Source organism: Chlorella variabilis (genome assembly GCF_000147415.1).
Source record: "Chlorella variabilis unplaced genomic scaffold CHLNCscaffold_16, whole genome shotgun sequence".
Classification (NCBI taxonomy): Eukaryota; Viridiplantae; Chlorophyta; class Trebouxiophyceae; order Chlorellales; family Chlorellaceae; genus Chlorella; species Chlorella variabilis.
Window position 1 is genome coordinate 546,682 of NW_005435072.1, and position 25,595 is coordinate 572,276.

At 69.0% G+C, this 25,595-nt stretch overlaps 5 protein-coding genes across 5 annotated transcripts; 2 read left to right on the plus strand and 3 right to left on the minus strand.

The window, feature by feature from the left end:
* Positions 1–2,364: 2,364 nt before the first annotated feature.
* On the plus strand, positions 2,365–4,700 carry CHLNCDRAFT_53565 (hypothetical protein; the record flags this gene model as incomplete). Its single annotated transcript, XM_005845700.1, has 7 exons — positions 2,365–2,415; positions 2,671–3,162; positions 3,290–3,360; positions 3,461–3,791; positions 3,972–4,158; positions 4,354–4,398; positions 4,564–4,700. The coding sequence occupies 7 exons, from the start codon at positions 2,365–2,367 to the stop codon at positions 4,698–4,700; spliced, it is 1,314 nt and encodes a 437-aa protein (XP_005845762.1).
* A 688-nt stretch (positions 4,701–5,388) lies between these two features.
* On the minus strand, positions 5,389–12,124 carry CHLNCDRAFT_136410 (hypothetical protein; the record flags this gene model as incomplete). Its single annotated transcript, XM_005845810.1, has 16 exons — positions 5,389–5,569; positions 5,782–5,912; positions 6,169–6,313; positions 6,527–6,595; positions 6,708–6,892; positions 7,078–7,191; positions 7,461–7,552; positions 7,741–7,819; positions 8,008–8,436; positions 8,614–8,759; positions 8,995–9,106; positions 9,307–9,434; positions 9,668–10,580; positions 10,757–10,930; positions 11,127–11,861; positions 11,978–12,124. 16 exons carry the CDS (start codon positions 12,122–12,124, stop codon positions 5,389–5,391), a joined length of 3,780 nt encoding a protein of 1,259 aa, XP_005845872.1.
* Positions 12,125–12,676: 552 nt separating this feature from the next.
* Positions 12,677–14,029, minus strand: CHLNCDRAFT_25607 (hypothetical protein; the record flags this gene model as incomplete). The annotated part of the gene is made up of 4 exons (XM_005845811.1): positions 12,677–12,737; positions 12,894–13,060; positions 13,231–13,434; positions 13,664–14,029. 4 exons carry the CDS (start codon positions 14,027–14,029, stop codon positions 12,677–12,679), a joined length of 798 nt encoding a protein of 265 aa, XP_005845873.1.
* Positions 14,030–15,205: 1,176 nt separating this feature from the next.
* CHLNCDRAFT_58444 (hypothetical protein) lies at positions 15,206–23,982 on the plus strand (the record flags this gene model as incomplete). Its single annotated transcript, XM_005845701.1, has 23 exons — positions 15,206–15,726; positions 15,921–16,128; positions 16,348–16,563; positions 16,900–17,019; positions 17,224–17,305; positions 17,546–17,637; positions 17,870–17,935; positions 18,167–18,241; positions 18,517–18,597; positions 18,857–18,935; positions 19,175–19,305; positions 19,467–19,720; positions 19,887–19,945; positions 20,136–20,598; positions 20,804–20,864; positions 21,062–21,143; positions 21,300–21,451; positions 21,645–21,744; positions 21,914–21,978; positions 22,133–22,211; positions 22,438–22,553; positions 22,661–22,834; positions 23,218–23,982. The coding sequence occupies 23 exons, from the start codon at positions 15,206–15,208 to the stop codon at positions 23,335–23,337; spliced, it is 3,396 nt and encodes a 1,131-aa protein (XP_005845763.1). The 3' UTR covers positions 23,338–23,982.
* A 68-nt stretch (positions 23,983–24,050) lies between these two features.
* Positions 24,051–25,220, minus strand: CHLNCDRAFT_53568 (hypothetical protein; the record flags this gene model as incomplete). Its single annotated transcript, XM_005845812.1, has 4 exons — positions 24,051–24,360; positions 24,544–24,663; positions 24,834–25,001; positions 25,144–25,220. The coding sequence occupies 4 exons, from the start codon at positions 25,218–25,220 to the stop codon at positions 24,051–24,053; spliced, it is 675 nt and encodes a 224-aa protein (XP_005845874.1).
* Positions 25,221–25,595: the final 375 nt, after the last annotated feature.

Genomic DNA, 25,595 nt, shown 5'->3' on the forward strand with positions numbered 1-25,595 from the left:
CAGTTCGCCTGCGCCGCAGGCATCCTGCACCCCCCTCGATGACCAATCCCGCCCTGCTGGGTCAAGACAGCTGGGCCGGCAGGCAGGGAGATGGCAGCGCGGGGCGTCTCACCCAGCAGCGCCAGGAGCAGGAAAGGGCCCCGGCACGATCACTGATCGTGGCCTGGCAGGCCAGCAGGGAAACGACATGTGGCCTGATCTCAGCCATGTCTGCATCGTTTTTCGCGTTTTTAGCTTCCTCTCCCACCTTATAGCATACGGAGAGTTGTTTGAGAGCAACAGCAGGCCCTGCGCCGGCCGGCTCGCGCCATCTCTTTCGCGGCATGGCGGCAGCCGCGGCCTTTTGGCAATGCAAGCGTGCCCACATGTTCATTAGCAGTGTAGACGACTCTGGCAGGGCGGCGCCGCGCTGCAACGACTGCTGGCACAGGTCAGCAGCCTGCCATGTGCCGCTGCAGGGGCGGGGCGTCACACATGGCAGCGGTGCAATGGCTATGGGTGGGTGGCACGGAGACTTGTGGAAGGGCATCAGCAGCGCTTCAATGTGTTTATGAAGCGTAATAGAAGGCAAGAGGAGGCCCAGTGTGCATTCCATTCGGGGAAATGTGTGTGGAATGACGCGGCACTTTGGGGGGCGACGGCGCAGCGGCGCTCATGGCAGGCAGCCTCTACCAGGGCAGGTTGAGCACCCTCTCTTGCTTCCAGGAGGTACCAAAGTTACTAATAATGGCAGTGAGGGGTCTGTGGGGAGGTAATCCCCAGGGAAACCAATGACACACTCCATGGCATGCGCCGCGAGTGCCCACACACGCCTCCCCGCCCGTGGGCGGCAATGAGCACCCCAAGACGCAACATTTGACAGCCATCAACCACCCCACTGCTTCCCTGACATCCTGTCAGCACCAATGGAACACTTGGGCCAACAAAAAGGGGATTGTGGGGGTGCAGCTGGGTGAAGGCAAGGGTGGGGCGGCACGAGGGCGGCGGCGCCGGCTGGCCGTTGACAGCGGCCCCCCAGCCAAGCATCCTGCTACCGCCTGCGCCCCTCCTGCCGCCTCAGACGGCATCACTGATGTTCCCTGGGTCCGTATGAGGAAGCACCAGGCCTGTGGCAGCACTTGCACAGCAACTTGCCAGCATGGCCAGAAATGGCCACCACGGCCCCCACCACGCCACCACATGGACCGTGTGGAGGCCTGGCAGTGGATAAACAGGTCCAATTGCAAGCCAGGAGGTGACTTGGGCGCAGCACGCGAGCCAGGCAGGGCGCGGGAGGGCTCCTGTCACCCAGCGTGACACCGTGACACCCCAGGCCCGTGGCTACCAGCCCAGGGATGTTCACTCAAAGCGTATGAATGCCCTGGCCGCCGCTGGGGTGCCAGACATCATAACGAAGGGGTGGGGACTTGTTTGAGCGAGAACGCTGCAGAATTGAGGCCTACAGACCCCATGTCACGCTCACATGTCGCTGTTTTGCAGGGCTAGTGCTGGCCTGATCGTGCCGGGGCCCGAAAGGCACCAGCTGTTCATGGCAATGCAGGGAGCAGTATGCCTCGGTCAGAGGGATGAAAACAACCACAAAACAACTGGGAGTGGTGAGCTGCATGCAGTTCAGTACTAAGTACTAGCCAGCGGGATTGCATGCAGGCGAGTTGCATCCCTCTATCCCCCCTGTTTCGCTCCTATGGCCTCTCTCCTGGTCTAGCAGGGGGCTGCGCAGGGCGGAGAGGCCTGCCCGCTGTTGTTTCTAGTACACTCCACAGTATCCCTGGAGCAGTTGGAGCAGCAAAAACACACAGATGCAAGTAGTTGCGGGCTGGGCAACTCCCAGGGGGACGAGTGGCGTCAATCATCCTCCCAGGCAGCACATGTAAGCCGCCGCCGCCGTCACGTTGGCGCCGCGCGGCTGTGCCTGGCGCCAAGCCGGCCGGATCTCCCCTCCAGCGGCAGCGGCAACTCATGATGTTCTGCTAGTGACGCAATTTATGCTCGGATCTGGTCCAGCACCTGATCGGCTTGGCCTCATAAGTGGCAGCGCAACCCACGTCGCGTCTTGGCAGGCGATTTCCCAACAGCGGCATCGCGCGTTATGAATTACGTCGTCGCATTGCTGCACTGCAAGCTGGCCGGGACTCCACTGTCGATTTGAAGCAATTCACCAGCCACAGTTGACTGGCCTCATCAAGCGAGGGCGGCGGCGCTGCCTGGCAGGCACGCACAAGCCTGTCGCCGCCGCAGTACCTGCGGGCGTTTGAGATCACGTTTGACATGTGCAGCGCCTCTCTTAAATTGAGACGCTGTCCCTGATCACAACAGCAGGCAGACCGCTCAATTTGCTGCTGCACCACTCGATCGCCTGCATCGATGGAGGGCGCGGGCCGCACAGTCTGGCTGCTGGCGGCCCTCCTAGTGCAGGTGGGCATTACTACAGGGGTGGAAGGCGCATACGGTGCACGTGGTCGACGCTCTGTGCCGACCGACTTTGCCGCCGCCCCCAAAAGCGACCACCAGATGGCGCAAATGCTTTGCACGGGGGGATGCGTAGTTTGGTGGCCCGCTGGTGGGCCACGGCGGCGGTCGATGCCTGCCGCCGCCACGCCGCGCGGGTGGCCGCTGCCAGCCCACTTGGACAAGAGCCGACACACGTTGCTGTCTCCCATTTCGCCGCAGATCTACAACGGTTGCTATCCGGTGGCGGTTCGCTACCTGCAGACGCGCATCGCTCACCCGTTGAGCAGCCTGCAGCTGACGTTTGCCATCAACGCCGTCGCGTGCCTCGCGCTGCTGCTGTGCACCACCCTGCCGGTGCTGGTGCGGCGCTGGCTGCGTGGCCGCCGCGATGGCGCTGAGGAGATGGCGGAGGATCTAGGCTGGGAGGCTGCGGGAGGCACGGCTGGCAGCCTGACGCAGCCGCTGGTTGGGCAGGCAGAGAGTCATGGCAGCATCGGCAGCACCGGCGACAACCTGAAGCTGCTGGGGCAGTGGCAGAGGGATGAGCCCGCGGCCCCGGCGGGCGCGGCAGCGCACCACCGCGCCCTGCGCCGCGAGATCGACGGGAGGCGCTTCCGCTTGTCGCGGCGGGCGGTGCTGCTGCTGCTGGGCACCACCGCCGCGCTGACCTCAGTCATGCTCGCTCAGGTGTATAGCCTGCTCTTCACTCAGGTGAGGCACTGGAGCATCTGTACAGGCGAGGCCTACTGGTGCTGCACTTCCTCCCAAGCATAGCCCAGCCGCGGCCATGGCTAGCCATGGCGTCACACGTGCTGGCTGCCGCCGACACTTGCCGCAGGCATACCTGAGCCAGATGGTGTTCCTGCTGGCGCCACTCCTGGTGGCCCTCATGGCCCGGGCCCTGCTGAGGTGAGGCTGCTGGAGTGGTGTGTCGCCGTGCTGCAAGGCTGGGCGCATGCGTCAAGGGTCCATGAGCCATGCGGCGTCCCTCCCGCCTGCTTGTGTGCAGCTCGCCCTTGCCCCCGGGCCTGTTCCCGGCGCTCCTGTTCATGCTGCTTGGGGCGGGCATGGTGATTGTGAGCAAGGCAATAGGCGGGGGAGGCGGCGGCGGGCAGTCGCCGGGCCATGGCGCCGGCTGGCTGCTCGCCTGGGCGCCGCTGGGCCAGTCGGTGGGCCCTGCGGGGTTCCCCGGCTTGGGTGGCGAGCTGACGTGGAGGGACGGCGTGGGCCTGTCCCTGGCTTTTGTGGGCACCCTGGCCCTGGCCTTCTTCATGCTGCTGGTGCAAACGTCGCGCTGCCTCAGCGACCAAGCCATCCTCTGGTGCAGCTTCCTCACGCAGGTGGGCCGCTGCCGCGCAGCGGGAGTGCTATAACGCTGCAAGCACCCTTCTTGTTTGCTTGCCCCTGCGCCTGTTGCCTTTCGCCGCACTTGGCTGGCCTGCCCGCTGCGCACTGTTGCTTGTCCCACCCTCGCGGCATTGCACCCTGTGCCAAGCACCTTGCGGCATTCCTGCGTGCAGGCGATACTGTGCGGTACGCTCACCTTGTGGCTGGAGCGGGACCGGTGGCACGTGGTGCAGCACCTCACCTGGCACGAGTGGGGCCTGGTGGCGGCTGTGGCGGTCGCGTTCACCTGGGCCGCCAACCTGGGCCAGCAGACTGTGATTCGGAAGCTGGGCGCGCCGCAGGCCGCAGCCTTCCTCCCAGGTGCCCGCCTGCCTGCCTGCCTGCCTGGGATCGCTGCCTGGCCTGCCTGGCCTGCCCGCCCGCCTGCCTGCTCGTGCTGCGCCCGCTACTGACAGGCATGGGCTACACATCCGCCTGGCCCGGGCAGGCGCACCCTGCGCTCTGTCGCTCGCTCCAATCAGGGGTCCCACCCTCCTCCCCACCCACACCGTGCAGCGCGCCTGCTGGGCTCCCTACTGGCCTCCTACCCGCTGCTGTCAGGTGCGCCCCGCAGCAACCAGCCTCCCTGGCCAAGGCCCTGCTTTCCGCGCCCCTGCCAACGCCGGGCAACTCCTCCTGCCGCGTTGCCTGCCTTCCGACTGCCGCCTGCCAGCCTGGACAGGGGGCCTCACTCGCGCACCTGCCCTCTCCTGTGAATGCCTGCAGAGGGCATCAGCAGCGCCGCGGAGCTGGCCGGCGCCTTCCTGCTGCTGGCCTCGGTGACCTGGTACCTCCGCCTCCAGCAGCAGGCGGCCACCCCAGGCGCACAGGCAGCCCGGCTGGCACCAGCAGCCGAGCCGTGATGGCCGCGGCGGCAGCGCGCATCGTATCCAACGAATGCATGGCTTACACCCCTGCTGTAAGCAATCAACGCTGACTATCAGCAGTTGGCGGCAATGGAAGGGTGCAATTGGGCAGGCAGAACAAAATGGAAGAAGGGAGGGGGGGTGGGGGCATGCTGTTGCCAGGCAGAAGGCGGGCATCACAGGCAAAATGGGGCTCAGGCAGCAGCGCGGGCACCCGGCATGGCCGCCTGCCACTGATGGCAGATGGCCGGGCCGGGGTGTGTGCCTGCGCTGCTGCCAGTGATCAAAATCCCCAGATGGAGGATGCACACAGAGGCAGGGGGGCCAGTATGAGGGGGGTCCCAGCATGCAGAGATACAGTGTCATGTATGGTGCGATGAATCACAACAGTACGGTCGGGGAGTGAGGATACATGGAGCCGCAGCACAGCACACATGTGTGCTGTGCCGGTTGGGCGCGTATGCGTATGCATGGATGGCATAAAGAATGCAGCACGTGGCAGGTGTGTGTGGTGCGTCATGGCAGCGTGGCGGGGTGCGGTGCGGGTGGTGGGTGGGGTTGGGGGCGTCAGTCAGAGAGCACGGCTCGTCGGGAAGCAAGAGCGCGAGCGCTCGTAGCGCATCCAGGCAGCGCTCCGAGGCAGCGCTGTGAGGCGCCGTGGCTGCGAGGCGCGGCGGCCCAGGCCTCACAACACGCTCGCCTCCATGTGGTCGAGCCTGCCCGCGGCGTCGGCCCGCGCCAGGCGCAGCGCGCGCACCCGGGCGTGCAGGAAGGCAAGGAGGCGCGCGTAGGCCGGGTCTGAGGTGTCCCAGGGCTTGCACACGCTGATGTGGTCGTGCTGGGCCAGCACCACAAAGTCGCCGTACCTGCAGGGGAGCCGGGAGGGCAGGGGGAGGGTGTCTGTTGGTGGGCTGGCCGGCACGTGGGCGGGAGGGCGGGCGCTGCGACCAAACTCCACAACAGGAAACTGGCACACGCTGCAGCTGGGCCCCCCGCGAAACCAATACACATACACCAATCCACATATATTGCATTACACATAATGCAACAACAGCACACAGCAAGGGGCAGGGCTCACCCTGGGTAGGCAGATTCGTGCGGTACCACCTGGGTCGGGAACAGGCCCAGCTTGGTGGGCAGCCCCTCGCTGAAGCTCAGCACCGGCAGCCGCCCCGACTTGCACATCGCGCGCACCGCGGCGTTGAGCTCCTGCAGGGGCGCGGGCGGGCGGGAAGACGGAGGAGGGGGAGGGGGTCGGCGACAGCAGCCGGCGGCGGCGGCCCTCGCCAGCCCTGCTGCGGCCGCTGCCCGCCATTTATCCAGTCGCCAGGCCAGCTGCCCCCGGTCGGCCAGCTGCCTTATCCAGTCACCCCATCTATGATCCAGTTGCCCCAGTCAGCCAGTCGCCCCACGCATCGAGCCGCCCCCAGCCCGGCCAGCCCGACCGTAGCTGCCCTGCGCTGACCTCCTGGTGGTGCCCCGTCTTCAGGTGCTGCACGTGCTTGGCTGGTGAGCCGCCGATGTAGCGCAGGGACCAGCCCCAGTCGGCCAGCCTGGAGCCGGCGTGCGGCACAGAGTAGAAGACGGCGCCGACGGCGCTGGTGTTGAGGCTGCGGGCGACGGGCATGCATAGAAGGCAGGGGGGCATCAGGTCCGGCAGGCCAGCACAGGGCGCCCTGGCAATGGCAACCAGCAACAATGAAGCACTGGACGGGCCTCCGGCGCCAGCCCCTTGCTGCTCCTGAAGGCAGCCCACGCGGCAGGCACTGACACACAGCTGGCGCGCAGCCAGGGGCCGCGGAGCCAGCTGCCTGCCTGCCCACCTGCGCAGCCGCTCATCCTGCTGCTGCTTGGCGGTGACCAGGAGGTCCTTGACGATGAGGCCGCCCATGCTGCAAGCCAGGGTGGAAAGAAAGGGCAGCCAGGCAGCGTTGAGGCCAGGTGCGCATACGCACATCTAAACACAGGCCACCCGTCATCTGGGCAAGACGGCAGAGGGCCCACAGGCCAGGGGGAGGCTCCATGGTGCGAGGAGAAGCTGAACAGTCGGTTGCGATGGGCAAGCATGGAAGGCGTGCATGGAAGGCATGCCTGTGGCAGACGAAGATGACAGGGCGGCGTCCCACCCCCGCCGCCGCCAGCTTGTCCATGAGCTGCGCTACGATGTGGCGGAAGGGAAGCGACTCGCCCTGCAGGCAAGAGCCCGGCAGCGGCAGCGGCAGCGGCGGCAGCGGCGGTGCATCGCATGCGTCGCAGCGTGCGTGCCAGGGTGGCACGGGTGCGGCCGGCGAGCAGCTGACCAGGCATCCACGAGCGGGCGGGCAGGCGGCGGCGACAGCAGGGGCCGCGACAGCAGGCGGCGGCGCCGGCGCACCTCCCAGCCGCTGGCGGGCGCCGCATATTCCAGCGACAGCAGGCGCGCCTCTGGGAGCTCCTTGGCCACCCAGGAGGCGGGCCAGCACGCGGGGCGGTCAAGCGACTCCCGGGCCTGCCGTGGGCATGAGAGGGAGGCGGCGGCAAGGAGAAGGGCGGGCCAGGTGGGGACGAGGCTGTGGAGCGAGAGGGGGAGGGCATGCCAGGGCCGCGAGCCGGGGCTGGCAGTAGCCCAGGCACCAGCAGGATATGCGGCGCCTTGTGGGCAGCTGCCTGCTTCGCAATTTCCAGCAATTCCTTCTCGTTGGCTGTGCGCAGAGCACGGCACTCCCTGCATGCCTGTGCGGCAAGAGGCGAGCACGGCGGCGCTGCTGCGGCACGCACCTGGCCGTGCTCCAGCACGCCCTCCCGCCGCCACGTGGCAAAGGCGCCGCCGCGGATGCCGTGCACAAACACAATGTCGAGCAGCGGGGCGTCTGCGGCAGAGGGAAAGGCAGGCCCGCGATTGAGAGTGTGTGTGTGTGTGTGGCAGCGGGGGGAAAGTGTGTGTCGCATTTGGTGGCAGGAGCGCAGCATGGGCCAACAGCGCAGCATGGGGCACGGCAGAGCGGCACAGCAGACGGCAGCGCAGAGCGCGCAGCGGCTGGGGCAGCCCGGGCCGCACCCGAGGTGTCTGCGCCGATGCCCTCCCGCGCCAGAACCTCGTGGTGCGGCGCCAGCGGATCAAACAGGTGCACTCCGTCCTGCGGCGGGACGAGGGCGCAGCAGCAGCAGCAGGGTGATGTGCAGGCAGCCAGGCGGGAAGCCAAGGCTGGCAGCTATGCCAGCGCAGGGGAGCGGGCTGATGCTCGGGAGGGCGGCGGCCTGGTGAATGGGAAGGCCAGCCAGGCGGGAGCGCCACAGCGACGATACCCCCTGAGATGGCGCACACCTGCAGTACCAGGCGCTCCTTGTCCGGTACCGCGGCCCGCACCACATCCAGCTGCCGGTCCAGCCGCCGCCGCGCCTGCGCCAGCGCCAGCCGCGCCTCCCCCAGCATCTCCGCTGCCGCCTCCGCCGCCTCGGTGCCCACCCCCCGCGCCTCCTCCTCCCTACCGACCCCGCCGGGACCGTCAGCACCGTCAGCAGCCACACCCATGTCCGCCGCGTCTGCAGCCGCGGCCGCCGCCGCCGCCGCCGCCCCCTGGTGCTCCGTGGGCAGCAGCGGCGCGGGCGCGGCGTGCAGGTGCGGCAGCCGCCCGCGCGCCGCCAGCTGCGCCAGGTCCAGCCCGGGGCGCTGCGTGGCGGCCGCCGACTCGATGTGGAGCAGCGCTCGGGAGGCGCAGCTGCTGAGCTTGAGATCCGTAGATACCGCCAGATCCTGCGGCAGCCGCCATCGCCACGTGTCACCACCATCCCATCCCCATTTCAGCCGCACACCAGCTCAGCGGAGGAGACGACGTGCTGGAGGCAAGCTTGTTTGCTTTCCTCCTAGTTGTATTATATACAGGCAATAAGGTATCCCCGGTGGGGACGCCGCAACCTGCTGCCTGCCCACCTGCAGCCAGGGAATCCACCCGGCCTCCTGCACCTCCCCCGCCCCCGCCACCTCAGACGCCAGCATAGCCAGCAGCCGCACCGCCTGCCGCTGTATGCACAGCGGCGTGCCGGCCTCAACATACTCTCCCGCCCCAGACGCCAGCTCTGCACGGCGCAAGGCGCAGCAGGCCGGGAGGGGAGGGGGAGGTGTGAGGTGTGAGGGTGGGGCAGGGCTGGGTGCCACGGGACGGCATGGCTGGGCAGCCATGGCAGTGCGGGCACGACTGAGGCAGTAAACGCAAGGCAGGGAGACTACACGCGTCCAGGCTTCAGAGCCGGCCGCAACCAGCCCAGTGAAGTGCTGCAGCCCTGCCGCCGGTACTGCCCTTCCGTACCGCACCTGCCACGTCACGCGGCCGCTCCAGCGTCAGGCGGTGCAGCAGCGGCAGGATGCCGGAGTCGAGCAGCCAGGCGCGGCGGCGGCCGCCGCCAGAGGCCAGCGCGCACAGCACCTGCGGCGGCGCCGCGGCGGCAGCGGCAGCAGCAGGCACTGTCGGCGGCAGGGTGGCCAGCCGGCACCGCCGGCGGCGGCAGCGTCGGCAGGGCCGCATTCGGTGCTTTTGCGGGACAAACACGGGCGGGTAGACAAGCGGAGGGGGGGTGGAAGGGCGCAGCCCCCGCACAAGGCGCCGCACTGGCCCTGTCGCCGCACCTTGAGCGCCTGGCACACAGCCGAGTCTGCCCTGTCCCAGTCAATGGCGGCAGCCACCTGAGGGTAGACTGCCACCTCAGCAGGGCTCATCAGCTCCTCAGTACTGGCCGGAGGCTCTTGGAAGGAGCCTGCAGGTTTCGGGCAGGCGGCGCGGGGAGGCGGAGCAGGGAGACAAGTGCGCTGGTGGGGCGGGCACGGGGAGTGATAGCAGCAGCGCAGCGGCCAGGCCAGCGCCAGGCCAGCGCCAGCACGCAACGAAGAGCGAGCGCCGTGGCGAGGGGCGCAGCAGGCGCGGCAGGCGCAGCAGGGGCTGCAGGCGGGGGCGGTCCGGCACCGCGGCCCGGCCAGGAGGCGCGCTCACCGACTCGCCCCGAGGCTTCCAGCAGGGCCGCCGCCACGGAGCGCGCATACACAGGGCCCACCGGCGCCGCATTAATGTAGAGCGCCAGCTCTGAGTCGGAGGGCTTGCCGGCTGCCTTGACCGCCTGCTGCGGGTCGCTCTGCTCGGAGGCGGTACCGCCGCCGCCGCCCCAGGGCCACCACCTGCCCTGCCACCAGCTGCCGCCGCTGCCGCCGGCGGCCTGGGCGTCGCCAGCGCTGCCGACAGCGGCAGGGGCGGCGAGCGGGAGGTAAGGGCCCTCTGCCGCTGCGGCCGCCACCGCTGCCGCAGCCTCGCCGCCGTCGGCCGCGGGCATGGGCGCGGCGACGGCGCCGTCGGCCGCGACCTCGGTGCTGCCAGCGCTGCCGGCGGCGGCGCCCCACCACGGCCACCACCACCTGCCGCCGCTGCTGGGCTGCTGGGCTGCTGCTGCCGCCGCCGCGTCTGGCTCCAGAGGCAAGGGCCGCACCTCATCAGAGAGGCGTACTATCAGCTCTGCCAGCCAGGCATGCGCCACATGCAGGCCCTCAGAGCCAGCAGGAGCAGACAGCGCCTGCAGCGCCCGAGTCACCCGGCCCTGCAGCCGACCCGCGTCCCCAGCCCCCGCAGTCTCGAGCCGCAGCCTCGAGCCGCCACCGCTGCCACTGCCGGCGCCGCCGCCGCTGCTGCCGCCGTCCTGCTTCGCTGCCGCGGCCGCTGCTGCCGATCCAGGCAGCTGCACCAGCCACTGCAGCAGCGTCTCTGTCCACACCTCCCGCTCCTCAAGAGGCAGCTGCACCCCGGGCCCTTCAGCCAGCGCTTGGACCACCCGCGCGATCGCAGGGCGTGCAGGCGAGTCGGGCTGCCCTGCCAGCTTGTGAAGCAGCGGCAGCGTGCTGCGCTGCATCAGCTGCGACTGCAGGCAGGCAGGAAGGCAGGCATGCATGATTGTCAGGAAAAGAGTGACAGGCTGCCTGCAGGCAGGCAGGCAGCCCTTGGGGCGTGCAACCAAGCGCGAGACTGCTAGCCCCACAGCACAGGACAGCCCTCCAGCAGGCGCAACCGGCGGCGGCAGCGTCGGCCCCGCCTCACCGGAAGCTCACAGCCGCGCAGCAGGCAGGTGGCAAAGCTGGTGAGCGAGGTGTCTGCCAGCTGCCACTGGCTGTTGGCTGCTGCGTCGGCGGCAAAGCAGAACAGGTGGTACAGCCAACCCTGCATTGGCAGCAGCTGCGGCTTGCCGGCCTCCTGGGCCAGGGTGCCCATTAACTGCACCCCCGCAAGTGCAGCGTTGCCGGGAGGAGGGGCTGGGGGGCAAGGAGTGTGGGGCAAACGGCCAAGGCAAACACCTACGGTTGAAGGCTGGCCGTGGGGAACCAAGCGCGGTTAGGGTTGGCCCAGCCAGGGGGGGTGGCTAACCGGCTGCACGGGGTGGGTACCAAAACCAGCCCAACGCAGCACCCACTTTGGCAACCACGTTTTGCAGGCGGCCCATGCCGCCGCCCGTGGCGCTGGGGGGGGCAAGCTTTGCCAGCATTGGGCCCGCCCCCGCCTTTGCCAGCCGGTGGGCGTTAAGCGCCGAGGCTCGGCCCCACGCCAGCAGCAGCTGCAGGCCCAGCTGCAGCTGCTGCTGCTGGTGCGCTGTGCCGGCGTGTTGCCGCGCACGGCGCTGCTGTTGCTCCGCCGCTAGCAGGGCCAGCACTGCGGCGACGTCGGCCGGGGGCACCATGCGTGGTGCCGACGCATGGGCCACAGCCGTCGCCAGCAGCTGCTGCAGTGAGAACGACTGTGTGGCGAGGGCCAGCAGCCGCGGCGCCGCGCCTGGCTGCTGCAGCAGCGCCTCGGCTGCCTCCTCGTTCCGCAGTATCGCGGACAGGTAGCGCAGGATGGCTCGCCGCTCTTGTGGGTCGGCCCCAGCCGCCGCCGCCCGCTCCAGCAGCCAGTCTGCAAGCTGGCTGTTGACCAGCTGGATTCCCCGCCTGGGCGGCTTCCCCGCAGGCCCCTCGTTTAGGGCGGTCAGGAAGTCGGCAAGCAGGACAGCTGACGAGGGGCGCGACGCAGCCTCGGCGGCGCTGCCAGGGCTGGCAGCACCTGCGCCGGCTGCCTGCCGCCGCTGCCAGGCATGCTGGGCGGACCGCACGACGTGCGCCAGGCTCTGGGTGGCATCCGCGGTGTGCTCAGAGGCAGCATGCAGGTAGTCCTGCACCGGGCAGCAGTGCAAGCACAGCGGGTGCTGGAAGTAGAGCGGGTGGCGGGTGCGGCGCGAGCGGCGGCTGGCGCCCGGCAGCTGCGCTGGAGCGGCGCTGCGGCCCTCACCGCCAAGTGCCAGTCCTCGTGATCGCCGTCAGCACCGCCCGGCAGGCCGGGGTGGTGAGCGCCCTCGGACCGAGACCAGCGGCGGCTGAGCACGAGGCCGACTCCCGTCGCCGTGACCAGAGACAAACCCACAGTGCGTCGGTTCATTTCAACGAGCTTCATTGCCACCCCAGCTTGCCGTTCAAGTCATGGCTGTTGGGTGGGCCTGGCCCTCCTCGCACCCCAGCAGTGCGAAATTTGAAAGGTCACGTTGGCTTGAAAGCCCCTCTGGGGTTTGCGCAAGTCACGTGCCGCTGCCAGGCCTGTCGCCGCCAGCTGGAGGTGACCGCGCGCCGCCAGCGCCGGCATCGGCATTTCAGCCCCGTTCAATCACACGATGGCCTGCCGCACTCACAGGCCTGTGATACATCGACACTGCCCTCCCAGTTGAGCACATCAAGATTGCATCCCTCGCCGTCAGCACCAGCGGTGCGGCAGGTCCACCGCCGCGCGTCATGCGGAAGAAGCCCTGCTGGCGGACTCATTACAGTGCTCTGACAGATTCATGAATTAATATGCGACTGATTGGAGAAGGACATGTGCTGGCACGCGGGCCGCGGCTGGCGCCGGCTTCTCCGCCTCGCCAGCAGGAGCAGCAGCGTCGGCGCCGTGCCGCGTCCAGGCCAATACCGCCACCGCACGCAGGGGAGCCCGCGCCGCTCAGAAGAAGCGCCACGGGTCCTGGTCAGGCGCCACGTAGCTGGGCCCCGGCGGCAGCAGCCTGCAGCCGGCCAGCCGAAGCGAGCAGGCGGCTGCGCCAGTGAGCCGCGGCATGCATGCACACACACGTGCTTGCACACAACACCCCACACCCCACAGCCTGGGCTGGCGGCGATGCGGCCAGCTGCTCCCTGGAGGCCCCGCTTGCCTGAAGGACGCCACGCCCTGCACGAAGCCAGGCTGCACGTCCTCCCACAGGTCCTGGGGACAGCTCATGTTGAGGGTGTAGAGGAAGGGGGTGCCGTCCAGGCCGGGGCGCACCGCCGTCACCGCCAGCGCGTGGCGGTACGTCTCGCGGGACAGCGCGCGCAGCGTGGGCGACCCCTGCGCAGGTTTGGGCAGCCGCGCATCGGGTGGAGCCTCCCTTCCGCCTGGGGGACCCTCCTCTGCAGCCCTGCCAGGCATGCGCTCCCGCAGGCCCTGCCTTGGCGCCCACCCCGCCCCACCTTGCGGTCCCACCCCTGGGCCCTCACCCCAGCCCAGCCCAGCCCCACCTGCGACACGTGCTCAAACACAAAGTAGGGGGTGCCGTCGTCTCCGCGCAGCTCGGCCGCCGCCGTCTCCACGCTGTTGAGCGAGATGCGCTGGCCAGTGGTGATGCGGGCGGTGGAGCGGTCGATGAGCACCGCCTGCGCCACCTCCTCCGCCCGCCACTCGCCGGGCGGCTTGGCCTTGAGGATGCCCGAGGGAGGGCCCACCTGCGCGGGCGGGCGGGCGGGAGGCGGCAGGCAACAGGCAGGCGCGCGTCGGCCGCGGGGCTGCCACCTGTGGAGGCTGCTGCTGCCCCGACCGCTGCGCCTCGCTGTCCCGCCCTCCGGCGGCAGCCGCTCCCGGGGGCCCCACCCAGCCACCCACCACTCCCCATGCCGCCGCCGCCGCTGCTGCTGCACACTCTGCTGCCGCTGAGTCAGCGCACAGTCAGCGCACCGTCAGCGACACCGTCACCGCGTCAATCAGGTCTGCGAGCTCGCACACGATGCGCTGCCGCGCGTCGGCGGTCAGCGGCGCCGCCGACGAGTAGCGCTCGGGCCGGCGGCTGAACACCAGCGGCAGCTGCCTGCCGGACGCGGTGGCGGCGGGGTACTCAAAGGCATAGGCCAGCGTACCGTCGGCCACCACCTTCATGGGCACCGCAGGCGCCGGCGGCGCCGCCGGCGGCTGCACGGCAGGTGGGCGGCGGGCGCGCGGACGGGTGAGGAGATGGGCGGCGGCGTGGCGCGGCGGGAGGCGAGCCAGGCAGCGGCGATGCTGGTGCGGTTCCGATGACACAGCGCCGCTAGCTCCCTGGGACATGGCGCAAGCACCAAAGACTGCCAACGGCAGCGTGCGATAGCTTCGGGCGGGCGGTGCCGCCGCCGCTTGCGCTGCTGCGCACCTGCGGCTCCTCCGCTGCTGCTGGCGCCACATCGGCCACATCCACAGCATCCTCTGCCCGGGCCGCTTGCTGCTGCGCCGCAGCGGCGAGCATTGCGGCGCTAAGGGCCAGCACGCCTCGTCTGCTGGCCTGCTGCTGCTGAGACTGCTGCTGGCTATCATGGGCTTGGCAGCGGGCTACAATGTGCGTTCTGCGGGCTGCCGCTGGGCCGGCGCCCGTGCCAATGCAGCATGCTGCTGCTGGTGTTCTGCAGCTGGTGCTCTGCATCTTGATTTGCAGTGGCGTCCTGAAACACACAGCGCGAAATCGGCTTCATCCTATCCGGCAACAATGCAAAGCAGGCATCTCATGGGCTGACCTTTTGCCCCTCTCTTCTCTTCGCTGACAGGGTGCAGGTCAAACTGAGTGCTGCTGTGCCCCATGCTGCAGCCAGTGCCCTGCCAATGCATGGGACCTGGGAACAGCAATGAGTAGCAACACTCCGGCCTGTTTTTGCACCATCAAGGGCGGGTGGGTGGTGAAGCAACAGTGCTCTCTCACCCCAGGGGACCCAGACACCCTGGCAGTCCTCTGAGCAATGCCGGAGCATTGCTGGGGCCACAGGTGGCACATTCAAGCGGTCCTGTGACACGTGTCGCCCATTCCTTGGCGGCAACCAGTCAAGCGCAGTATCTGCCCGGGAAAAGCAGCTGCAGCTTAAAATAATGACATGTGCGTTCGGCCGTATCACGTTGCCGGTCAGCTAGCCTTGCACGTGCCCGCTCTGGCCTCGCACCTATCGGTTGGGGCCCAGCGACACCCAGCCAATCCCACTTTCCTTGGTTACCTGGGACAGAAGTTCCGTGGCGGCGCAGAGCCAGCTTGCGCACAGTTTTTGCGCAGTTCGTAGCGGGTGCCCCTTCCGCAAAACTGCCCCTTCCACGCCGTGGCGTTGGGATTTGAACTCGTCATCAACCCACAAACAAGGCAGCGCAGGCACTCCAATCCCACCGACAGGCCGTGCAAAGCCTCTGGGTGGGCGGCAGTCACCTCATCGTGCCGACAACAATCAAGGGTTGGCATGCTGTGCGCAAACGGCTAGCTAGCTGGGCGCAATGTTCGGTGCTGGCGGAGGAGGTATTGGTGGCCCCTCCATAGACAGCCGGCACCAGCAACAGCCTCACCACCACCACCAGCAACAGCCGGGCGGCGGCGGCGGCGGCGGAGCAAGCGGAGGGGCTGTTGCAGCAGCGCACCACCCCCACAACGGACTGCAGCCTGACCAGCAGCAGCACGCCGGCTACTACGCGCAGCACGCCGGCTACCAGCAGTGGCTGCCCGCCCAGTTTGCGCAGTTCCAGCTGAGCACCGGCTACCCGCCGCCGCCGCCGCACCCTGCGGCCGGCGGCATCTCCTTCTACGGCCCCCTGCCGCCGGCCATGCAGGCGGCAGGCATGGCGGGCCCGCTGGGAGGCCACGGCGCCGGCGGCGACCCGGGGCAGCCCTTTCTGGCAATGCACCGCATGCTAATGGCGCTGCCGCCAGATGCGGCGCCGCCGCGCGGCTGGGGAGGCATGCAGATACAAGACCAGCTGGACAGGCGGCACCCGGCCTACGGCGGCAGCGGGCCCGCACGGTGAGAGTGGGGCGAGCCGGGCGCTGCGTGGATGCCATATTTTGGCTGGCAGTTGGCGGGTCACGCGAGGCTGGCAACGCGCTGGGGCATGTGCGGCAGGTGTCCACAGCCCACAGCATGATGGCAGGTGTCGTCATTCTGCATTTCCCCTGACGCGTTAGCCTGCCCAACTGGCGCCGGCCTGCGCGGTGCAGGGGCGGCCGCGGCGGCGCCCAGGGCCGCGGCGGCGGGTACCGAGACGGCGGCGGCGCGCGCGGGCAGGCGCGGGGCGGCCGCGGCAGGCGCGGCCGCGGCGCCCACGGCGGCCACGCCATGGGCGGCGGCGAGGCCGGCACGCATGACCTCCTGCTGCGCATCAAGCGCCTGCCGCCGGAGGTGCCGCTGGATGAAGGGGTGCTGCAGGTGCGGTGCTGCTGCGCGTGCCGCCTGCCATGGTGTTCTCCCCTGGCAGGGCAGCCCTGCAGTAGGCTCCCCCGGCTGAGCTCGGGAGCCTGGATTGCCCCGCTCCGCCCCGCGCACAGCCTGCCCGGCGGGGCCGCCTCGCCGCCTCGCGCCTCTCCCCGCCGCCTCTCCCCACCCTCCAGCCCGCCGCGCGCCTCCTCTCCCCGCCGCCCCCTGCAGCTGCTGCACGGCCTGGACAGCCGCGGGCTGGCCATGGTCATCAAGGACCTGGGCAAGGGCGGGCTGCCGCACCGCGGCGCGCAGCTCTTCGACCTGCTGCGCCGCCTGGGGCCCGGCTCCCCGCTGGCCCCGCTGCTGGATGAGTTCACCTTCACCTCCATGATCAGCAACTGCGTGGCGCAGCAGGACCTGGGGCGCGCCATGGCGCTGGCGGAGGTGCGGGGGCCGGCCGGGGCTGGGGGGGGGCCGGCTGGGGTTATAGAGAGCGGGAGCGCGGGGCGGAGGGGTGGTGGGGCAGGTGGCGGCGTGGTGGGGAGCCGCGTGCGCTTGAATCTGATGCGAGATTGATGCGAGTTTGGGGTTCCCCGCAATGCTGGTCCTGCCCATTGGCCCATGCTAGCGGCCAGCCAAGCGCATTCACGCATTCACGCATGCCTACGCATGCCTGCCTGCCTCCCCTACCCTACACCCGCACGCCCTCCCACCCACCCCGAGCCCCACCACACACACACACACACACACGCGCGCGCCTGCCCACCTGCCCCCCGACAGGAGATGCGTGACCGAGGGATCGAGCGCAACGTGCACACCTTCTCCGCCCTCATGAATGTGTGCATCAAGTGCGGGCAGTACAAGCTGGCCCTGGATGTGTACCGCGACATGCAGGCCGCGGTGAGCCGCCCGCGGCGGCTTGTGGGACAGGGCAGCAGCCAGCAGGGCAGCACTTCTTTTTGTTGCTTGAGCTTGTTATAAGGGTGGGTGGTTGGCATGAAGGCGCAGCAGACCGGAGCGGCCGGCGCAGCGCGCCTCGCGGCGGCACAGCCGCGGCTCCCCGCTGCCACCTGCTGCCCAGCCTGTGCACCTGCACGCATGCAGGGCTGCCCCGCCAATGTGGTGACTTACAACACCCTCATCGACGTGTACGGCAAGAGCGGGCAGTGGGAAGAGGCGCTGGCGGGTGAGGCGGGCTGGGCAGGCGGCCAGCTGGTGCATCGCGCCGCCTGCTCCCCTCCGCTGTGCCGTTGCCAGGACGTCCTGCCTGCCTTCCTCTCCCTGCGCCCTCTTCACGCCCTGACCACACACACACACACACACACTGCGCACACCACCACCACACGCACCACCACAGCGTGCACCACCACCAACAACACCCGGCGAGCCGCATGCTTGCTAAGAACGTCCCTCTCCCGGCCTGCAGTTCTGGAGCAGATGAAGCGCGAGCGCATCCAGCCCGTCACCCGCACCTTCAACACCCTCATGATCGCCTGCAACACATCCAACCAGTGGCAGGCGAGCCGCGGCGGCGAGCCGGGCCGCCAGCGCGCGAAGCACGCATCAGCTGCCGCCACCTGGGCGCACGCGTGCCCGCCCGCCTCCCTGCCTCGCAGCAAGCGCCCCTCCTCCCCACACACACATGCCTACCTCTTTTTGTGTTGGTATTTTTTTGTTTGCCTCAATGCTGATGGCGTGCTTGGCCCCTGACCCGCACCACACCTGCCCCCCACACCTGCCCTTCCCGCAGGAGGCCTTGCGGGTGTATGAGCAGATGGCCGCCAGCTCCCACCCGCCCAACACCACCACCTACAACGTGAGCGGCGGCGCGTGTTTGGGGGTGGAGGCAGCGCGGGGAGTGGCTGGTGCCTTGCTTGCCAGCCTCTCGCTGACAGCGGCTCCCCTACGGCCTGCCTGCCTGCCTGCCTGCCTGCCTCTCGCCTGACAGCGGCTCCCCGACGGCCCGCCTGCCTGCCTGACGCGTGTGCCTGCCTGCCCGCCTGCCTGACGTGCCTGCCTGCCTGCCTGCCTGCCCGCGCCCCTGCAGGCGCTCATCTCCGCGCACAGCAAGGGCGGCGACCTGCCCAAGGTGCTGGCGGTGTTCAAGGAGATGGTGCAGAAGGTGGGGGAGGGGGTGGCGGGAGCGATGGGGCGTGTGGTTTGGTGTGGCATGTGGGGGGGAGGGAGAGTGGTGTGTGGCGTGTGGTTGGGAAGGTGTGTGACGTGTGGTGTGGTGGGAGTGCGGCAGTTGCCAGAGAGCTGGGGCTGGGACAGGAGGCAAGGCAAGGCAGGTTTGTGCCGAGGGCAGGCGGGCTGGCTGTCCGCGTGGCATGCTGAAGGCTGTGGCTGTCAGCCCGTGCCCACGGCTGACCCTTGTGTGCGCGGTCCTGCCTGCAGGGCTGCGAGCGCAGCGTCATCACCTACTCCTCCCTCATCTCCGCCTGCGAGAAGGCGGGGGAGTGGAAGCTGGCGCTGCAGGTGCCGCAGGCCTGCCCGCGCATATGTGCCGCTCGTATCGCTTGTACCGCCCCGCTGCATCGCCGCCTGTTCTGTATGGCGCTGCTGTGTGCGCAGCACGGTGCTTGAGTGCCGTGTTTGCACGCCAGCGGCGCAGCCTGGACTGCGCTTCGTGCTGTTTTTCTCCCGTCCCCTGCTGGTACGACCTCTTCCCTCTCTCCTCTCCCCTTCCCTGCCTCATCCACCCCTGCCTTCTCCCCCCCTCTGCCCCTCTGTGCAGCTGTTTGAGGAGATGCGGGGCGAGGGATGCGTGCCCAACGTCATTTCTTACAACTCTCTAATCACAGCCTGCGCACAGGGTGGGCGCCGCCGCCGCCGCGGGCCGCCTGCCCGCCGTGCTGGCTGCTGCGGCGCCGCCGGCGGTGCAGGGCGGCGCCGCCGGGGGCCCTGGCAGTGCCGGGGCGCCCGCCTGCCTGCGCAGCAGCCCTCTGGGGTCGACCAAGCGGCCAGGCGAGGGCTATCCGACCGTGGGCACGCCCCACCTGTGGCTCATGGCCCTCCCTGCGCCGCTGCCGTTGTGCTCGCCGCGCGCGTGCAGGCGCTCAGTGGGAGAAGGCGGCTGAGGTGTTTGAGCAGATGCAGCGCCAGGGCTGCCGCCCAGACGTCGTCTCCTATACCGCCCTCATCCAGGCCTACGAGCGCGGCGGGCAGTGGCGGCGTGCACTGGCGGTGAGCATGCCCGCGCCGCCGGCGCGCCGCCGCCGCTGCTGCGCCTCGTCGCGCCGCCAGGCAGGCGCGGCGCCTCTCCTGCCGCCGGGCGCCGTCCCCACCCACTTTCCGCCGCCTGCCCGCTACCCCACTACCCACACACACACTCCCGCCTCCCGCAGGCGTTTGAGGAGATGATACGCGCTCGGCCCTGCGCCCCCGACTCTATCGTTTACAACACCATCATCGACGTTCTGTGGGAGACGGGGGTGGGGTGGGCGCAGCGCAAGGCGGCCAGCCTCTTCCGGCAGGCCTCGGCCGAGGGCCTCATCCGCTGCCACAGCCACGCCGCCGGCGGCAGCCTGGAGCTCAACCTGCACTCCACCACGCCGGGGGTGGCCCTGCTCAGCCTGCACTGCTGGCTGCACGACCTGCTGTGAGTGCCGCCGCCGCCGCCGACGCCGACGCCGACGCTGCTGGTCCATCCGCCAGCCTGCCCCGCCCCCGCCTGGGTGCCATGCTCTTGCAGCACGCATGATCAGGCACATCCTCACCCGCGGCGCCGCCGCCTCCCACCCCCGCCCCTGCCCCTCTTCGTGCAGCGCCAAGCTGCAGGCGGAGGGCCCGGAGGCGCTCCCCGACAAGATCTGCATCATCGCAGGTGCGCGGCGCCGCCGCCCTCCCTTGCCTGCCGCATGCTTCCGCCCCGGAGTGCCCCTCCTGCCCTTCGGCACGCACCTGCTGGCATGGCACCCTCTGCCGCGGCCCTTCCCATCTCCCAACCACGCACACGCCGACGGCACGCGCGCTCGTCTCTTGTGCCCTTGCTCTCCCCCGCCGCGCCGCTGCAGGCAAGGGCAAGAGCAAGGATGCGCCGCACAGCATCATCAAGGAGACCGTGGGCGCCCTGCTGCGCAGCCTGCGGTCGCCCTTTGAGGAGGCCCCGGACTCCACGCCCCACGTCGGCCGCCTGGAAGCTGCCGGGAAGCTGGTGGCGGAGTGGCTGGCGGCAGACGGCGCCGCGGTGCTCGCCGCCGTCATCCCCGCGGCCGCCGCGGGGCTCGGGGCCGCCCCGCAGGCGGCGCCAGCGGCGCAAGGCGCGGCGGCCGAGGCGGCCGGAGCGCGGCCCTGCGGCAGCGACGACGGCGGCAGCCCCGTCGGCTCGCCGCCTGCGGAACCCGGCTCGTCACCCCCGCCGTCCGCCGCCGCGGCGGCCGCCGCGGCGGCGGCGGTGGCCGTGGCGGGCCTCACGCGGCCCGCCGGCAGCAGGGAGGCAGACGCTGAGCTGGAGGCGGAGCTTGCCACGGAGGCCAGGTCAGCAGGCGCCGCAGTTGGGCGTCGTGCATCAGACTCAGGCAGCCAGCCGGAAACGCCTCGCGGCCGCCCCTGGCATTGTTGTTGTGTTGCGTGGGCAGGCATTTGCCTGGCTGCGGTGGAGTGGCACGAGGCAGCCTGCGCGCGGCGCCGGACCTGTGTGTCCAATGCACTGATGTACTGCCTGGTACCGCTCGTACCGCAGGGTGGCGGAGGCCTTCCAGACCGTCAAGTTCTTTGAGGAGACGCACTGCCTCAACCTGCAGGTGGGCTGTGCGTGTGGGTGTCATGGCCTGGTGGTGTGTGTGGTGTGGTGCTTTGGTGGTGTGTGTGAGGGTGCTGTACGAGGGAGTGTGTGCGGCGATTGTCTGGCGATGCATGCATCCCTTGTCCGCCGTGCCTCATCATGCCGCCATCCTGCCCGCCCCCCATCCCCGCCCTACCCCCGCCCCCTCCACGCCAGGTCATGAGCTTCAGCTACCTGCAGAAGCGCGCGGAGCTGATCGCGGTGGCCTGCAGCATGGGGGCGCAGCTGGCGCTGCCAGGTGCGCGTCGCCGCCGCCGGCCGCCCCTGCCCCATGTCTTTTTTTGTGATCAGAATGCATTCTTTAAATGCCCTCCCTGCCCCACCACGCTCCCGGCATCCACACCCTCTCACACGTGCGCGCGCCTGCCTGCTCTCCACCCCTGCTGTACCGCAGATGAGACGGTGTACGATGCAGTACTGCTGCTGGACCGCGCCATGTCCATCCCACTCAAGGTGGCAGACGGCCTGCTGGGGGTCACCATGGCCGCCTGCCTGGTGGTGGCGGCAGAGCAGGCGGGCCTGCCAGACGCGCACCTGCCGGCGCTGGTGAGCTGGGCTGGGGCGTGGGGCGACGCACCTGGCACAGCTGGGGGCGGGCAGGTCGTTGGCGCGGGGAGTCGTGGCTGGCTGGCTGGCTGGCAGGCAGAGTCGCGGCCCCACTCACCTGCGGCCCACCCGCCAGCCAAGCACGCACCCATGCCAGGCACGCGTGTTGCCGGGCCTCTCTGCTTGTGCACAGGCGGATGTGGCGCAGGTGATAGGCGTCCTGCCAGAGCTGCTGGGGCAGATGCAGGCGAGCGTGCTGGCGGCCCTCGGCAACGACACAGCCTCCATCTCAGGTGGGCTGTGGTGGTGGTGGTGGTGTGTGTGCGTCTGTGTGTGCATGCGGGCGGGTGTGGGTGTGGGTGGGGTGGCAGGAGAGGGGAGTAGGTGGCCAGAGCCTACTGTATCCGTGAGGCACAGGCAGACATCCACCGCCCCCCACCCTCCCACACCCTCTGCCTGCAGCGCTGCGCTGCCTGAAGCTTTACCTGGAGCGGATCGGGGGAGACATCAGCCCTACCGCAGAAAAGGTGGGTAGGGGCAGACTGGGCATGGGGTTTGTGGCGCAGGACTGCGTGCCGCCTCGGCCGCCTCCAGCTGCCCAGGGCCTGCAGCGGTGGCGTCAGGCCAGGCCGGCCGCGCCGCCAGCCGACCCGCCGCCGCCGCCGTGGTCGCCTGCCGCAGAGCGCGGGCAGCCGCAGCCCCTTCCGCCTCCTGCACGAGACGCTGGCCGACAGCGAGTTCCTCAACTACCGGCCCTCGGGTGCGCTGAGAACTGTTTGGATTTGGTCGGTTCCTTGGCCGCCGCTGCCGCTGCGCGCCCTCCCAGTGGCGCCTGCCTGCCTGCCTGCCTGCCTGCCAATGGGCTGCGCAGCTGCTGGATGCTGGCTTCCCGCCAGCAGCAGGCAGGATGGATGCAGTGACAGGAGCATTGTGAGTTGCTTGGCGCTGAGCGGGCCCTCCTTGCCGTCCTTGTCGCCGCCCTGCAGTGGTGGCGGCCGCGGTGCTCCTCGTCGACCGTCGCTCGCGCGGCCTATCCCCCTACTGGCCCAGCGCCCTCAGCCTCCTCACCGGATACGGCGCGCAGGCGAGCTTCGGGCCAAAGGTCCACGCATCGGTTGTATTTCTTTGCATGAAGGGCCGTGCGGGAGGTGCCTGGGCCTGCCATAGCGTGGCGCTCAGTCCCCGCCGCCTCACACTGCGTGCCTGCAGAACACGGCTGAGCTGGCGGCGGCCGTCTCGGGTGCGCAGCGCTTGTACGACAAGCTGCAGGTGCCCGCTGCACTGTGGAACTACCAGGCCACATCTGGGGGCCACGGCTCAGGCAGCGACTCGGATGGTGCCGGCCCCGGCTCGGCGCCGCCCACGCCCAACACCGGCATGGCGGTGAGCGCCAGCGGGGCGCCTGGCGCCTCGGGCCTGAGCCGAGTGAGCTCCGCGGCTGCGGTCCCGCTGCCGCACGCCGCGGCGGGCATGCTGCACCCTGCCGTGGTGGCGGCCGCCGTGGCTCAGCTGCTCCCTGGGTCGCCGCAGCCGGCGGGCAGCCTGTCGCCGGCGATAGCAGATCGATCCTCGCCGCCCCGGTGACTCCCCACCCACGCCGACGTGGCGCCATTGCTTGCCTGTCCCACCCACATTATGCCGACGCATGTGTGCCCTCTTGCTGCACCGCACGACACATAACCTATGCTGGTGCCTGCAAGCCCTCCCCCTCTCCCCCCTCACTTGTCCCGCCTCCGCCACCCTCTTGCTGCAACTGTGGAGAGCAGCTTCCCCATCATTCTTCCCCATGTTCCCTGTTTCTTAAGCCAATATCATCGCTCCCCTGCTCCCATCCACGCCCTGCTGCGAGCCGCTCCCTGGCGCTGTTCTTCTGCACCATACCCTGACCCTGCCCTACACTGCACCGACCAGCTGCCTGGTGGCGCTGTGGAACTTCCCAGTGCTGAGTGAACAATGGATTTAATTCAGCGCGTTGCGTGTGTGTGCCGTCCCGTGTTGTGTGCCCCCTTGCATGCATTGCATGAGTGTGTGTTCTTCCTTGCAATTTCAACCTGCTTTATTCCTCCCTGCCGGTCAGACGTCTCCCATGCGTGCAGCAGCTGCCTTGCTGCACGAGCATGCTATTTTTTATCTTCCTCGAGCATGCAGCACGCACCATGCGCCCTGCACGATAATGCCTCTGCACAGCAGAACGCTCCCATTTTTGCCGTTGACGGCGCCGTTGGCTAGGCCGCCGCAGTGGCCTGCCATTGATGTTTGTGTTTCCCACGCACCAACGAGTATTTGAATACTAGCTGTGCTGCCTGCCCTTCCTAAACATGCCACATACTACGGTGAGAAATGCTGCTTGGAGGTCGCTTTCATGGCCACCCTTGACGCCACCCCTTGCCGGTCGAGAAGCCATGCTGTGTGCCACCGATTGATTCTGCCCTGTTCCTTCCTGCCTGTTGCGTGCCAACGCCTTGCCTTGCTGGTGCGCCCATTTCGTTCCAACGGATGAACCCCATGCTGTTGTAAACACTGATCCAGTAGGCAAGCGGGAGGGGCAATGGGCACAGCAGGAAACAGGCAGCACAAGGTTGAGCTGCTCGGCTGAGTCCTAAGTGCTGCCTACTGTCTCCCCCTCCTGCCTCCGGAACACCAGCATGAAGTTGTTGGCAGGCATGGCCCGCCGCTCCACCAGCTGCATGCCCGCTGCGGCGGCCGCTGCCGCCACGTCAGCCACATCTCGGTACCCCCACTCGGGGTTCCTGGCCCGCAGGCTCTGGTCAAACTGCTTGTTGCTGTCAGTGGTGGGGGAGCCGTCCACGCTAAAGGGTCCGTACAGGAAGAGCTCGCCGCCCGGCTGCAGCACGCGCCCCGCGCCTGCCAGTAGCCCCAGCGTGGCAGCCCAGGGGCTGATGTGGCACCTGCGGGCCCACTCAGTACAAGCAAGCGGTTGGGGAGCCAAGCAGCACAAGCAGGGAGCAAGCAGCTTGGAAGGAGAACTTAACAGCGGCAGGGCGGCAGGAAGAAACGGTACAGCCCTGCCTCCGCGTCATCGCCACCACACAGGGGCCGCTGGCAGCAGGCAGAGGGGGCAGCGGGCGCACAGGTTGGCGGCGAAAACGGCGCGGCAGGAGCCCGCCTCGAGGCCCCAGCTGTCAGGCGCCGAAGCATCCAGCAGCATCGGCGGCAGCACATTGGGCAGGCCCTTGGTCCATGCCGTGATGCTACAGTAATTATGGGGGGCGGGCGGAGTGGCGGTGAGGTGAGAAGAAGTGCAGCACTGACATGGGTACCGCCGGCTGTGTGAAAACCGGGTGCCAGCGGCCCGCACTCCTGCCCAGCGCCCCGCCACCACATCTACCACCCACGCACTTTCCCCAAGCTGCAGCCGCACCTGGGCACGCTCTCTGCAGCGTACTCTGTGGGCTGGAAGGTGAGCCGCGGCAGGCCGCAGGAGAAGTGCGCCGTGTGCTGGCCGGTGCCGGACGCCACCTCCAGCACCAGCCCCTCCCCGGCGCTGCCCAGGAACTCTTGCAGCACCGCCAGGATGGGCTCCTTGTTCCTGGGGGCGAGTGGTGGTGCAGGGACACAAGCAGCAGGGATCTCATCTCGGCGGAGGCGGGCAGCAGCGCATCATCGGCGGGAATGCCGGCACTGCGCGCAAGGGGTTGGCGTTTGCAGGCCCCAGCGCTCTGTTGGCTCACCTCTCGGCGGCCGCCGCTACAGTGCGCTGGCCCTTGGCCGTGTGGGTGTCCATTGACCGTGGCTGGAAGCTCGCCATGGCCTTGATTCGCTGTCGTCCGGCGGCAGCGGCGGAACTGGCGGTGAGAGGCGGTGGAGGCAGCGGGCCCGGTGGGGCCCGCTGTGCAGGCGCGGGCACCGGCTGGAGGGTGTGCCGATGTGCTGCCGATACAATGGACAAGAGAGCTGAGGCGGGGGCTGCGCTGCTGCTGACACGCATAAAATAGGAGAGAAGCAGGCTCTCCAGCAAACCCCAAGCAATGCAGGCAGTCTGATCTACACCGAACAGCTGATTGGGGGCCGCCCAAAGCCCTGATGCTCGCAGGCACGCTGGCCATTTCCGCGCGCGGGGAGAGGCGCTTGGACGGCATGGCACTCCCCCCACGCCTCACGTGAGCATTTTCAGTCCTCAATT